This window comes from Haliotis cracherodii, unplaced genomic scaffold (genome assembly GCF_022045235.1).
Source record: "Haliotis cracherodii isolate W230 unplaced genomic scaffold, xgHalCrac1.p SCAF_1, whole genome shotgun sequence".
In the NCBI taxonomy this organism is placed as follows: Eukaryota; Metazoa; Mollusca; class Gastropoda; order Lepetellida; family Haliotidae; genus Haliotis; species Haliotis cracherodii.
Window position 1 is genome coordinate 40,490,370 of NW_027266264.1, and position 15,247 is coordinate 40,505,616.

Below are 15,247 nucleotides of genomic sequence, written 5' to 3' on the forward strand. Positions count from 1 at the left end.
ATTAGGGTCAGGTACCCTTTTAGTGGCTATTAGATTACCCCAACTCTATCGTGATCCCCTTTATGATCTATCAACCCTAGCTTTACGATCATTAGGGTTAGGTACCCATTTGGTGCCTATTATGGATTATATATTGGCTCCTAATATTCTTCACACAAAAGTGTTGAAAAAAAGAAGAATGAAAGTATATTTTGGATACTTCAAACTGTCCTGGAACATTCACGCAAGCCACTTTCACCAGCTACGTTTATTCAGTCGAACTCGCCCTTGTGTCGTCACTATGCCTCTATCATTCCTTACAATTATCCAAATTATCTTTACAGTGTTACCTACCACGCTTTTATGTCACACAAATCACCTGACGAATTATTAAATACCATGTCATTCATGTGTACCTGTGAGTTCGACGTCTGATGCCAAGAACCGTTTTCAGTTCGCGCCATATCGGCTAATTCTTTACCACTCTGTATCTTGTAGAATACGCAATGAGACAAGTGTGCCAAATGGCATCGGGATCACTCGTAAGTCATGAGACACCATGCCTACCCGTAACCTTGGAAAGTGTCAGTCACCTATTCAACCCATTTCGTTCAGTTGACTAGGTATATTTGCAATGTGTTTCACAGTATGGACGTAGCTCTGTCGGGCTAACAATCCATGAGTTTGCGTCCGACGGATTCTCACTAAAAGTGGTTGCTTGCCTTTGAGACACGTGACCTACGGCAGAGATCATCCTCACGAGAAGTTGTATTACTGTATTCTAAAGGTGCTCCAATTCATATTTTTCTGTTGTTATTGTAGGGGGTATTGAAATAAGTGCTTTCTCAGCATTTTGTTATCAGCCATAAACGTAGAAGGAAGGTGGCATCAACTCCTTCCGTGTGACAAGTGTGGACAGTTTAGACCTACAATAGATACACATACAGAATGTTGGAAATGTCATTGTATGAACAGCACGGAGACGTCTAGGTGCTCTGTGAATCTTTCTTAAGAGGAGTTTGGGAATTTAGTTGAGTCTTGGACAAAGATGTCTGGAGGAGGGTGGTAGCTGGCAAGAAACACTTGATGGTATTAGCATCTCCCAGTCCAAGGGTCAGCACTGGAAAAAAGGGCAGCTCCAAAATTCCCCCAAAGAAGTCGAAATTTCTGCTGGTTTTAGATGACTCTCCAGATGCTAGCCACATCTTGGATGTCTGAGATTTTGTTTGATCAGACGGTGGATGCGATGTCGGCAGAGATGTCAGCCATACAACCACCCCAGCATGCTGAGAAAGCCCCCCCAGCCGTAGCGCTGTCAGTGGGGAAGAAAGTATCATGGCCAGGTTCTTCCAATGTCAAGCAGGAAGGTCAAGCTTTGAGAGTTTGAGGATTTTGATCTAACCGTGGTTACACTAGCAACCACGAGGACCATGAAGAATATTCTACACCCACGGTAGTTTCAGATCATTACAGCAGAGGAGACAGGCAGTATGATTATAGGATGGTTGATAAAGATCAGGGTAGACCAAATGCTTCCAGATCTTGGAGGACAACTTCGGATCGTGTTGATGTTGCAGGCCAGGATGGCCGAAACGGATGGTTTGATGACCTCTCACCTCTCACCGCTGGGATCACAGACGTTTCCACCTGGGTGACTTTTCATCTGTAAATATGCACCCGTTTAAGTTAACAGCCATGGGACATTCAACAGTAAATACCAGTAGATCAGCCGCACGGAGTGAAAGGAATAAGACTGCTATGGTACTGCTAATTGACTCTTCCATGGCCTAGTTATGGAATTACAAAGATCAAGGTGAAGATGAAGCTTACCACCTGTGGTAGACAAAGACTACAGAGACTGGTACAACATAATGTTTACTCATTCAATATATACACACGCATGCATTCTCCAGGCATTTGTCAAGTATATAACACACAGGATAAAATTTGGAAATCACTACTTGAAATCACCCGATATACCGAGCATTAAAAAATGATATTGTCATACGTATCATGGAAAGAGTGAACCTCAATTTACCAATAATGGCAATATATCTGTAATACCACCAACCCTTAAATATAAATATGGTGCAATGAACATTATATTATATCAGTTTTTTCCAGTCGTACATTTATGATTATATAGATAAACCTATGCATATATACCCGTTGAACCACAGTGTCTGGGTTGAATGAATCCTAATGATAACCTGTTCATGATATAAAAAACAATCATAACGACACTCCTATATATTTACACATGTAAAAATTACGTCTTGATTATTCTGAAATCATGAATAAACAATATAAGGTACTGCATACGCAAATTACCTACCAACACAAATCCACTTTTATGAAATGAAATAGATCTAGTATACACACACTTGCCATACACATACAAACACTAGAATATGCATGAACACCTTCTACAGCACCTGTTACTTAATATTATGATACCTTTGAGGGCTGTAGTGTTTTTTAACTCCTCATCTTTGAGAATTTCGTCATCCTGCCAGTGCGTGTACCTGTGTGACTGCTGGAAGAACTGGAGATGCTCATCAACTAGAGACAACTCAGCTACTGGTAATAGCTTTGTCATGTACTTATGGAACTCAAGCTCATAAAATAGAGGCGCTAATCAACTAGAGGCTCTCATCAGTTAGAGACAACATAGCTGCTAGCTATCCACCAGCTTCGATATCTAACTATAATTTTGGGTTTATCCCATCTGGATCTGAGTCATTATCCCATCTGGATCTGTGTCATCAGCTCAAACAAATACATGTTAATCCCATCTGAATTTGTGTCATCCGTCCCTACAGTTATGTGTTTATCCCATCTGGATCTGTGTCATCAATCCCTACAATTATATGTTTATCCTATCTGTGTCATAAGCCCCTACAAATACATGTTTATCCCATCTGGATCTGTGTTATCAGCCCCTACGATTATGCGTTAATACCATCTGGATCTGTGTCATCAGCCCCTACAATTATGTGTTCATCCCATCTGGATCTGTGTCATCAATCCCTACAATTATGTGTTGATCCTATCTGTGTCATAAGCCCCTGCAAATACATGTTTATCACATCTGGATCTGTGTCATCAGTCCCTACAATTACGTGTTTATCACAGCTGGATCTGTGTCATCAGCCCCTACATGTTTATCCCATCTGGGTCTGTGTCATCAGCCCCTACAATTACAAGTGTATGTCATCTGGATCTGTGTCATTAGTCCCTAAAATTATGTGTTTATCCCATCTGGATCTGTGTCATCAATCCCTACAATTACGTGTTTATCCTATCTGTGTCATAAGCCCCTACAAATACATGTTTATCCCATCTGGATCTGTGTCATCAGCCCCTACAATTACGTGTTTATCCCATCTGGATCTCTGTCATAAATCCCTACAATTACGTGTTTATCCCATCTGGATCTGTGTCATCAGCCCCTACGTGTTTATTCCATCTGGATCTGTGTCATCAGCCCCTACAATTACGTGTTTATCCCATCTAGATCTGTGTCATCAATCCCTACAATTACGTGTTTATCCCATCTGGATCTGTGTCATCAATCCCTACAATTACGTGTTTATCCTATCTGTGTCATAAGCCCCTACAAATACATGTTTATCCCATCTGGATCTGTGTCATCAGCCCTTACGTGTTTATTCCATCTGGATCTGTGTCATCAGCCCCTACAATTACGTGTTTATCCCATCTGGATCTGTGTCATCAATCCCTTACAATTATGTGTTTATCCTATCTGTATCATAAGCCCCTACAAATACATGTTTATCCCATCTGGATCTGTGTCAACAGCCCCTACATGTTTATCCCATCTGGATCTGTGTCATCAGCCCCTACGTGTTTATTCCATCTGGATCTGTGTCATCAATCCCTACAATTACGTGTTTATCCTATCTGTGTCATAAGCCCCTACAATTACAAGTGTATCCCATCTGGATCTGTGTCATCAGCCCCTACAATTATGTGTTTATCCCATCTGGATCTGCGTCATCGGCCCCTACAATTACAAGTGTATCCCATCTGGATCTGTGTCATTAGCCCCTTAAATTACGTGTTTATCCCATCTGGATCTGTGTCATCAATCCCTACAATTAAGTGTTTATCCTATCTGTGTCATAAGCCCCTACAATTACGTGTTTATTCCATCTGGATCTGTGTCATCAGCTCCTACGTGTTTATTCCATCTGGATCTGTGTCATCAGCCCCTACAATTATGTGTTTATCCCATCTGGATCTGTGTCATCAATCCCTACAATTACCTGTTTATCCTATCTGTGTCATTCGTCCCTAAAATTATGTGTTTATCCCATCTGGATCTGTGTCATCAATCCCTACAATTAAGTGTTTATCCTATCTGTGTCATAAGCCCCTACAAATACATGTTTATCCCATCCGGATCTGTGTCATCAGTCCCTACAATTATGTGTTTATCCCATTTGGATCTGTGTCATCAGCCCCTATGTGTTTTCCCATCTGGATCTGTGTCATCAGCCCCTTCAATTATGTGTTTATCCCATCTGGATCTGTGTCATTCGTCCCTACAATTATGTGTTTATCCCATCTGGATCTGTGTCATCAGCCCCTACGTATTTATCCCATCTGGATCTGTGTCATCAGCCCCTACAATTACGTGTTTATCCTATCTGGATCTGTCTCATCAGCCCCTACGTGTTTATCCCATCTGGATCTGTGTCATCAATCCCTACATTTATGTGTTTATCCCATCTGGGTCATAAGCCCCTTCAAATACATGTTTATCTGATCTGAATTTGTGTCATCCGTCCCTACAATTATGTGTTTATCCCATCTGGATCTGTGTCATCAGCCCCTTCAATTACGTGTTTATCCCATCTGGATCTGTGTCATCAGCCCCTACGTGTTTTTTCCATCTGGATCTGTGTCATAAGCCCCTACAATTATGTGTTTATCCCATCTGGATCTGTGTCATCAGCCCCTACAATTATGCGCTTATCCCATCTGGATCTGTGTCATCAGCCCTTACGTGTTTATCCCATCTGGATCTGTGTCATAAGCCCCTACAAATACATGTTTATCCCATCTTTATCTGTGTCATCAGCCCCTACAAATACATGTTTATCCCATCTGGATCTGTGTCATCAGCCCCTACAATTATGAGTTTATCCTATCTGGATCTGTGTCATCAGCCCCTACGTGTTTATCCCATCTGGATCTGTGTCATCAGCCCCTACAATTATGTGTTTATCCTATCTAGGTCATAAGCCCCTTCAAATACATGTTTATCCAATGTGAATTTGTTTCATCCGTCCCTACAATTATGCGTTTATCCCATCTGGATCTGTGTCATCAGCCCCTACAATTAAAAGGGTATCCCATCTGGATCTGTGTCATCAATCCCAACAATTACGTGTTTATCCTATCTGTGTCATAAGCCCCTACAAATACATGTTTATCCTATCTGGATCTGTGTCATCAGCCCCTACAATTATGCATTTATCCCATCTGGATCTGTGTCATCAGCCCTTACGTGTTTATCCCATCTGGATCTGTGGCATCCGTCCCTACAATTACGTGTTTATCCCATCTGGATCTGTGTCATCAGCTCCTACATTTATGCGTTTATCCCATCTGGATCTGTGTCATCAGCCCCTACGTGTTTATCCCATCTGGATCTGTGTCATCAGCCCCTACAATTATGTGTTTATCCCATCTGGATCTGTGTCATCAGCCCCTACGTGTTTATCCCATCTGGATCTGTGTCATCAGCCCCTACAATTATGTGTTTATCCCATCTGGATCTGTGTCATCTGTCCCTACAATTATGCTTTTATCCCATCTGGATCTGTGTCATCAGCTCCTACGTGTTTATCCCATCTGGATCTGTGTCATCAGCCCCTACAATTATGTGTTTATCCCATCTGGATCTGTGTCATCAGCCCCTACAATTTAATACTTAAATATTTTAGTATAGTTTATGGCAGCCTCTGGTCGGACAAGGTCCCTTCATGTACATAGCAAACCATTGATATCTCATACGTGTATCTCTAACCTGGCTTTAATAACCTTACATCACATCCCAACGGTACAATCACTTTCCGTTTCATATATTCCTACTTATGTTAAAACCATGGGAATACACATCGGCCTTGCAATCACTGTTTATAAAATATTAGTCCTATTTATATGACACACTTAATTATCCTAATGCCCTATTATAATCAACGTCCGTGTATCAGTCCGTATTTGGGAGTTTTTAACTATGTAAATATGCCTATGCAGTTCAACCACTGTTCGTTTATCAATCCATATTTTGGTATTAGCCAGGTAAACATAGGTCGCGCGCATGCACAACTTTTCCCTTTGTTCTACACAGTCAGCCATTAATCGTGTCTCGTGTAATTTAAAGTGCAAACGTTATCCGACATCGAAGTCCAAGGTTTCAACATCACCGCGTTTGTGTGACATACAGACAGTCATGCTTTCGGAAGTAACCTTGCATTGATCACAGGCACGTGGCTCAGCATGGTGAGTGGAGGCAGTCGACGACGATCCACCAGATCAAGATCGCAGACTGCAGGTGCCGATTCAAACAATGGCGAAGACGATGGTGACATTTTCAACAGAAATCGAGCCGCTCGCCATAGATATGCGGGAGTCGTTCCAGCGAGTGCGACGGATGAGAATCCTCAATTGGACGATAACGACAGTGCAAAAGCAAATAAAACAGGATCTTGGCATTTCCAATTGTTAACTGCCGCACCTCATTCGTTTCTATATGGAGAACATGGAAGCTAAACAGGCAACCTCCCCAGGGACAAGGGAAGTGGATAATTCCGTTGTCGATTACCGAAGGGACACTAGTGGACCCACTTCAGCAGTCAACTCCTTTATCAACACCAGAGGACAGTCATCTGTTTCAAACATAGCTGCCCTGATGCCAGAATCCGAACCTGACAGGGACCTCAATTCACTGGCGCAGACTGTTCGAAAACTGCAGGATTCTGTTAACCTCATCACGAACTCCCTCCTACCCATGCACAATCAGCCTAGTTCAAGCAATAGCATACCACTTGGACAATCTGCTACACCCCCCAGTACACTCCAACAGTTACAGGCCAACATACAGCAGCCATCTACAACATGTACAACAGGACGAGGAAGTCGACCAGCCACTGGCAATTTCACGTTACATACAGCTTTGCCAGCATCGGAATATGTTTCCCAATATCAAGGTAACTCACCTAATACCAGTTCATATTCGTCTTTGATGGATGTCGAGGTTGTGTCAGCTTCCCTTCGGAAACAAATAATTGAAGGGAAAGATGTGAATCTGGCATGTCTATTGATGCCAGATGTCATTTCTTCGCATCCGAGAGTGATTGAGGTGGGCAACCATGAACTCCGCCTAAAGTCCCCTACTGACAACAGACTACAAAATGTCTTGACCATTCAAGAGTTTATTGTAGCATTCAGCCGGTATAGGAACATAATGGTGCAGGAGTGGCCAGGCCGAAAAGACTCTTTGGACCGATCCTCAGGCTGATTCAATGGGTAGAACCAACAGATTCCACAACAGACGCGCACTATGCAACAACTTCAATGAGGGCAAGTGCATCTATCCATCATGCAGGTATCTACACATATGTGCACACTGCAGGAAGCCACATCCTGGTCATAAGTCATAAGGTCATAAGGTCACAAGCTGTCCCAGTCTTCTGCCAGGAAAAGCAAGAAACAGTGACTGTATCCGGCTACTTCACCGATAAACGTGCCTACCTTGCAACAACTACTCAGACAACATCCAGATCAACAGTTTGTTAACCAACTGATATCAGGCCTCGAATCAGGTTTCCACACAGGTATGCAGTATTGTCCGTCAAATTCTATTAAATGCAAGAATCTGCGCTCAGCTCTACACAACACTGAAATCACGACTAATATCATCCTCAGTGAAGTGCAGAAAGGCTACGTCATAGGACCTTTCAACACCCTACCCTTTCCAAGCTACAGAATCAACCCCGCACAATGATCAAGACAATCCCAGTTTGATCTCTCTCATTGACAAGGAGGACTATTCATTATCATATGTGCGCGTGGACGATGCTATCAACATCATCAAAGCCCTTGGCCAGGGAACTTACATGTGTAAAACGGATATTACTGATGCATTCAAGTTAATCCCTATATATCCAAATTTGTGGCATCCCCATGGCATTTATTGTCAGGACAAGTACTACTTTTACACCAGGTTAGTTTTTGGCTCTCGATCTAGCCCCAAGATATTTGACCTCCTGTCACAGGCTGTTTGCTGGGTAGCAACCTATCACTATGGCATTCAAAACATTCTACATTTCCTGGATGATTTTATATGCTTCGAGAACTGCCTTCGCAAAGGTGTAAAGACTATGGCAGCTTTGATGCAACTCTTCATGCAACTGCAAGACCTCAACATTCCACTGTCAGCAAAGAAAACTGTAGGCCCTTCCCAGTGCGTGGATTATCTAGGCATTACCCTGGACCAGGGGTCCGGAAAATTTAAAATCCCAATCGGACATTTGCATTTAGGCCACGCCCCCTTCAAATAGCGTATTTTAGTACGACTTTTGACACACATTACAAGTTTACGTATTCATAATATGATGAATTATGAATTGTTTCAATTTTAATTGTTTGATTCACCGGACAATTAATAACAAATAATATCAATTTAGATATACTTGGAAAACATACGTTTGTTTCTGTTATAATAACGATCTGTGAACGTAGTAAACGGTCTAATTAATATTCATGAGTTATATTCATGAGTCTGCTCAAGTGTACGCGTTGTAACATTTGGATCGAGACTATTATCCCATATTTGGTTATCACGTGACCGCACGGGAAAAGGTTTTTTTTAAACTAAAGATTTTTTTAAAACAAGACAGATAATTTAATCACAAATACTAAAATATCGTTGAGAGCAATAGTTATTTGAATACTTTTTTCATCTGTACTTAATTATTGACCTTAAAAAAATTGATATCGATCGTCCGAGAAAGCAAAATGGCGGTCAATCAAGATTCAATATACGACTAGCTACTGAAAACAATAAAATCTGCAAATCTTCATTGTATGTCAACCAAGTGAAAGTCGTTAGCCACGACTTACAAAATGATCGTCTTGACTTTGAGGGTTTGGCAGATCCGCTCGACTGATCTGCATCAGTCGACTGGCTGTCGTCACGCTTTCGCTTCTTGTCTGAGGTTACGTATCGTAACATTGTGAGGATAATGATGTACATCGATGATGCAAGGTATTTATGTACAGTTGTAAACACCTTTCACGCAAATTAACAAGATGTTCTCAGTAATTAATCCTTGATTAATTAGTGTCAACTCAGTTTATTGCCTATTACAGTGATTGACCGATTGGACTATCATGTAGGTACGATGTATTTACAGCAATCAAAACAAACAAAGCTTGTCAGTGTAGAAAATCTTAATTGTGTTGCAACTGCAGACAGAAACTGCTCAGTCCTAACTGTTGATCATGTCCGGTCAAAATTTAAGAATGTCCGGACAATACTTTTTAAAATGTCCGGTAAGCAATATTTTAAACCGGTCATTTGAGATTCCCAATCGGACATGTCCGGCGCATATGACGGTTTCCGGACCCCTGCCCTGGACACTATCAGAATGCAATCCCATCTTCCTTACGAGAAGGTTGATAGACTGATTCAAGTCATGGATTCCATTGAAGGGAAGACGAAAGTGTGCAAGAGACAACTCCTAGTACTCGTTGGACAAATGAACTATGCCATGCGAGTTATTCGCCTGGGAAGTTCCTTCATGAGTTACCTGTTGCGAAGAGCGCATTCAGTCAAAGAACTACATCATATGGTCTCTCTCAACAAACAGTGTTCACAGGACCTAAAAATGTGGAGATTCTTTCTCCAACATTGGAATGGAGTCACAATGTTTATGAACCATCTTATCAGTGCCCCAGACTTTAGCCTATTCATGGATGCCTCCAGTACTGTAGGTTATGGAGGTGGTTCGCTGCAGCTTGGTCAGAGGAATTATCTACATTGTTACAAAAGGACAAACCCATGGCACTGCTTGAACTATTTCCTATCATCAATGCAGCAGTGCTCTGGGGTCACCTGTGGGGAAAGAAATCCACCAGATTTTATTGTGACAATACAGCAACTGTTGAAATCATTAATAGGGGAAGATCCAAATGTGTCACCATTATGCAATTTATGCGTAGACTAACCTTCGTAGCTATCAATTTTAACTTTCTGTTCTCTGCCCTTCATGTACCGGGTGTCGATAACACTATAGCTGATGCTTTGTCTCGGTTGCAGATGGAGAGATTCAGGGATCTAGCCCCTTTCGCCGACAAGACCCACACTCAGTGCCCTCCTTTGTCGCAGCTACTGTACCCCTAAACAGGAATATGGATGAACTATGGAACAGTGCATTAGCTTCATCGACCCACACCGTCTATCAGGCTGGATGCAACATATTCCTGGGGTTCTTGATGACCTGCGGTATAGTGTGTTCGTTCGCGAATCTACCCAACCTCACAGAAGATGTCCTACTGTATTTTGTGACCTACTGCCATTACACCCTGAAGCTGCGTTATGCCACCATCAAGACGTATTTGTGTGGTATTAGGTTCATGTACGATATGACCAACCCCTGGATCAATGGCTCAACAACTCGCCTCGAGACAATCATCAAGGCTATCAAAAAGCTGCAGGGCAGTTCCTCCAGGACCAGACTGCCAATCTCAATTACAGTACTTTCAGATATGTGCATCAAGCTGAACCAAGGTCTGTTTAACCCATATATTGATCTACGCATGAAGATGTCCTGTTGTATGGCTTTCTTCGCTTTCTTGAGATGTGGCGAATTTACCTGTGACGCTTATAACCCAACAATACACTTGTCTATCAACTCCGTTTCATTTAACAACGAGCTTTCTACAGTGTGTCTTAAGGCTTCGAAGACGGATCCATTCCGGAAAGGCGTCATCATCACCTTACACAGGCTGTACGAGACCCTGTTATGCTGCCCAGTTAGGACCCTCTTGCAATACTTTGTTCTTCGCACCCAGAGGACGTCAAATCCTTTAGATCCTCTGTTCCTCATGCCTAATGGTGTAGCCATGGACAGGAAGTTTTTCATTGACCATCTAAAACTTGAGTTGCAAAGGACCGGGTATGACCACACAAATTACAATGGACATTCATTTAGAATTGGTGCAGCCACCACTGCAGCAACGCCAGGCATTCCAGATCATATGATCAAATCTTGGGACGTTGGTCGTCGGACTGCTACAACTGCTACATACGCACAGAACAACGAAGCATCCATCAAGCCCAGCTGGCCATGGCCCGGTTGTAACCTCACATGGTAATTAGTTTCCTGATGCATTGTGTGCCAGAGACATGTGTTATGTTATTGAACAGTGACTGCAGAGACTTTCATGGATATGTTTACACACCTTTTCTAGTGTTGGCAAGTCCTGTACTGGTCATGATATGGTGTGCAGTCTGTACACCCCCTATGTGCCACATTTCACTTACAGTCAACCATGTTTATATGTTATTACCCCTTTTGTTTGCTATATCTGTCACATCATTTTGGGGATTCACAGTTATTTCATAACTTCGTTTTGGGCATGTATCACCCCAAAATTATCTTCAATTCACAGTTGCTTTGGTAGGGCATACACCTTCAGTCGGCTACACCCGTCGAGGTATTGTCTGTTGGCTTCACGGTTATATGTGGCTAGTTTATACCCGTCGGGGTATCGGTTGTCTGGCGTCAGACTACAGCCGACTCAAGGCGTATCTCAATTCTGTCACTTAGCACACCCTTAGTTAGCTTACCCATCGGGGTAAAGCAGTAGCTTTCTATTATGTCAATAAACAGTGTGCTACCGGCTCTACGAGAATCCCCAGTCTACCCAAAAACAATAAATATTTTATTTAATCATTTGTCTTATGTTGTCTTGTCCGAATCCGAGGAAATAGATATTTGTTTATCCCATCTGGATCTGTGTCATCAACCCCTATAATTACGCCTTTTATGCTCAGTTTCAGCAAGTGGAGATGTTTTATGGATAGATATGCTCCCTCTACAATTATGGTACCTTTGTTTTTGGCATTTCCTACGACTTCTACAACTATGATATCTTAAGAGCCAACAAGGCTCTCTCTGGAGACATCCCCTGCAAAAGAGGAGAGAAAAGAGATGTATAAGTTGTTCAGTTGAATGCCAAGGAGATAATGCGTAATATCGCACAAACTGAAGCGGGGATAAAAGATCTTTTGCAGCCATTATTACATTGATGATGACGATAAGAACACAGCAACATTTTCTGATGACCTTCGACTGCACACAGGTTCCATAGGTTCAACACTGTTAGGAGTGCACACTTCCCGTCAGTTGTATAAACTTTCAGTGTTCACTGTTTTTGCACATACGAATATGACAGCCATTGTAATGAGATAACTTTCAACTAAAATAAAAGTTACTCCAGAATCCAATGTTGGTTAATGGCAAGGTTTTGGTCTCCACAGACAACTCTACAGTTGCACACTACATCAACAACAGGGGATCAACAGACTCAAGTAAGCTACTGGACAGAACTTCTCAGTTTTACCAGTTGGTCGACAGTGTGAAACGGATTACATCACATTCCAGGCATGTTGACAGTCTTTCACTTGATCACTCAGTTTTGATGAAATAACTTCATCCCAGGCTGTTCCGGAAGATTTGTCAATTATTGACTTCCAGCATCAATTACTAAATTCAATGAATCCCAGGTCCTTTGGGACCATGATGCTTTGCAATATTAAGGGAAGGACTTCATGCTTTCATATTGCCACCTCCAGCAATGCTACCCAGAATTCTAAAGAACCTGAGGGAGTCGCAGATAATCAATCTGGTTTTGGTCATGCCGTACTGACCCAGTCGACTTTGCTTCCCAAAACTAGGAAAGCCCGCGGGAGATTCCGTTTGGGAGCTTCCTCTTTTAGAAAGACAACTCATCAATCCGCACATCCTGCTCCAACATTGTTTGCTCTTCAAGTGATGTGCATCTACAATAGAGCAGCAATAACCAGAGGTATCTCCATAAGGACAACTCGGGCCATAGTTAAGTCTCGTCATAATTCTACAGGAGTACTCAAAGGTATGAAGGCTTCAATGGCTGGTTATTTGTTGTACCTGTGTACGACAAGGATGTTGTGTGGAGGTACCATGGGTACATTTTAGGACTGGCTAAAAAGGTTGATACTTGGAATTATCGTCAGTGGGAAGAAATATTAATGATTATCTATATGAAATTGTTGTTGATAACTGTTTTGATAAAATAAAGTTTAGATGTTCAAAAACACCTGTCATGAATAATGGCAATTGTTGAAGAATGAAAGCAAGTGTTTTTGTTGTCCCCCGCCGTGCGAAAGCGTGAAGCGGGGGATATAATATTCACGACCGTCCGTCCGTACGTCTGTACATCCGTACGTCCCACCTGTTTGGTGCTGCGATATCTGAAGAACTAAACACTGGATTGTTTTCATATTTGGAACTATGGTGTATATACAGACTCCGCAGACACCAGTCGGTTTTGGTGACCTTGACCCCATTTTCAAGGCCACAGCAGTCAAATCTGCTTTTGGAGTTGGAAAACGGTGTTGCCGCGATATCTCAAGAACTAATCGCTGGATTGTCTTCATATTTGGAACTATGGTGTATATACAGGCGGGGGACATTTCGTCACTTTGTGACAAATACTTGTTGTATCTTAAATTCCACATAGTAATCAATGCATAAATGTTTCACTGCTCACAAGTGGTTTGAAATCTGTTGATTTCATTCAGGACACACATCTTGCATATTTGCTTAAAATTCCTTCTCTGATAATTATTGATAATTGATCGATATTTAGGTATCTATATCAGCAGCCAGCCCTGGTACATTTAACCATCAATTATGCATGTGTCAGTACCTAGACTATTAGACAACAGCAAGATAGATCTCTCATAACGCCATGGTGCTTTGGTTATGAGCAACAATCTTGCAGGCCTACAGACATACTGGTTCAGGTCCACCATAGGTCAATTTCAGACTTCAAAGCCTAGTTTGAACTGGTCTTCAGCAGCCCTTACATGTCATAAGAGGGGACTAAAAGGATCAGTTGGTCAAACTCACTGACTTGGCTGATCCAAGTCATCATATCAATGCTCATGACGTCTGTCACTAGATTGCCAGGTCCAGACTTGATTATTTTCAAACCACTGTGATATAGCTGGAATATTGCTGAGTGCTGTGTTAATCAACAAGCAACATACAAAATTCTGATGGACACTGCCATTATCTTACATTTTCTTTCATTAGAGATTGCCATAGTTCACCCACTTTTTGAATAGATCGTTCGGCTATTGCATTTGTTTGCTTTTGCCTGCTACATCTGAGGGGAACATTTACTGTCTTAAAAATAACGTCATCATCAAGTTGCGAGCGCATGTTGGAATCTGTAGAAATGTCATGATAAAACAATGTTTTATCGTTCTTCATTGTTCTTTGCGATTTATCGAGTATCTATCTTATATAACAGGATAATGTATCCTGATGTCATAGATATAAATTTATTGAATTTTGTAATCTTTTGCAAAATTTCAATATAACCTGAAGGCAAATTCAGTTAGTTTGAAACAATGTTTGGCAATTTGAATAACATGGAATATTAAAATTATATGTTGGTTTATGTTTTTACAGACATGTCAGCAGAAGTTGCAAAGTTTGGAGGAACAGTATAACTGTCTCCAGAGCAAGTCAAGAGACTTGGAAACTCATATGAACCAGCTGAGGGAAGTCAAGGTAAGTTCCGAATCCGAATCAGGTGGCAAAAATTAGATTATGTTGCTTCCTTCCCCAGATTTGGGATTAGATTTTGACCTTGATTTGACCTTTGCACATCGACCATAATGTAAGCTGCAAATTGTTGTGTCTGTTAATCAGCCATTTCTGTTCAAAAGTGAGTGAGTTAAAATTTAACATTGCATCAGCATTATTTCAGCCATATAGCGACTTCTGTTCAAGATGTAATGAGGGGTAGTCTGATGGTTAAAGCATTCACTCATCATGCTGAAGACCCCTGTTCAGTCTCTATATGGGTACAATGTGTGAAGACCATTTCTGTTGTCCCCTGCCATGATATTGCTTGAATATTGCTAAAAATGGCTTAAAACCATACTCGCTCACTC

At 41.6% G+C, this 15,247-nt stretch overlaps 1 protein-coding gene across 1 annotated transcript in view; it reads left to right on the forward strand.

Moving 5' to 3' along the window:
- LOC139477946 (structural maintenance of chromosomes protein 5-like) overlaps window positions 1–15,247 on the forward strand; it is a 243,022-nt gene that overhangs the window by 165,246 nt on the left and 62,529 nt on the right. The window contains exon 16 of the mRNA XM_071260398.1: window positions 14,760–14,861. Within this exon, the coding sequence (XP_071116499.1) occupies window positions 14,760–14,861 (102 nt within the window). The remainder of the gene's footprint in view (window positions 1–14,759; window positions 14,862–15,247) is intronic.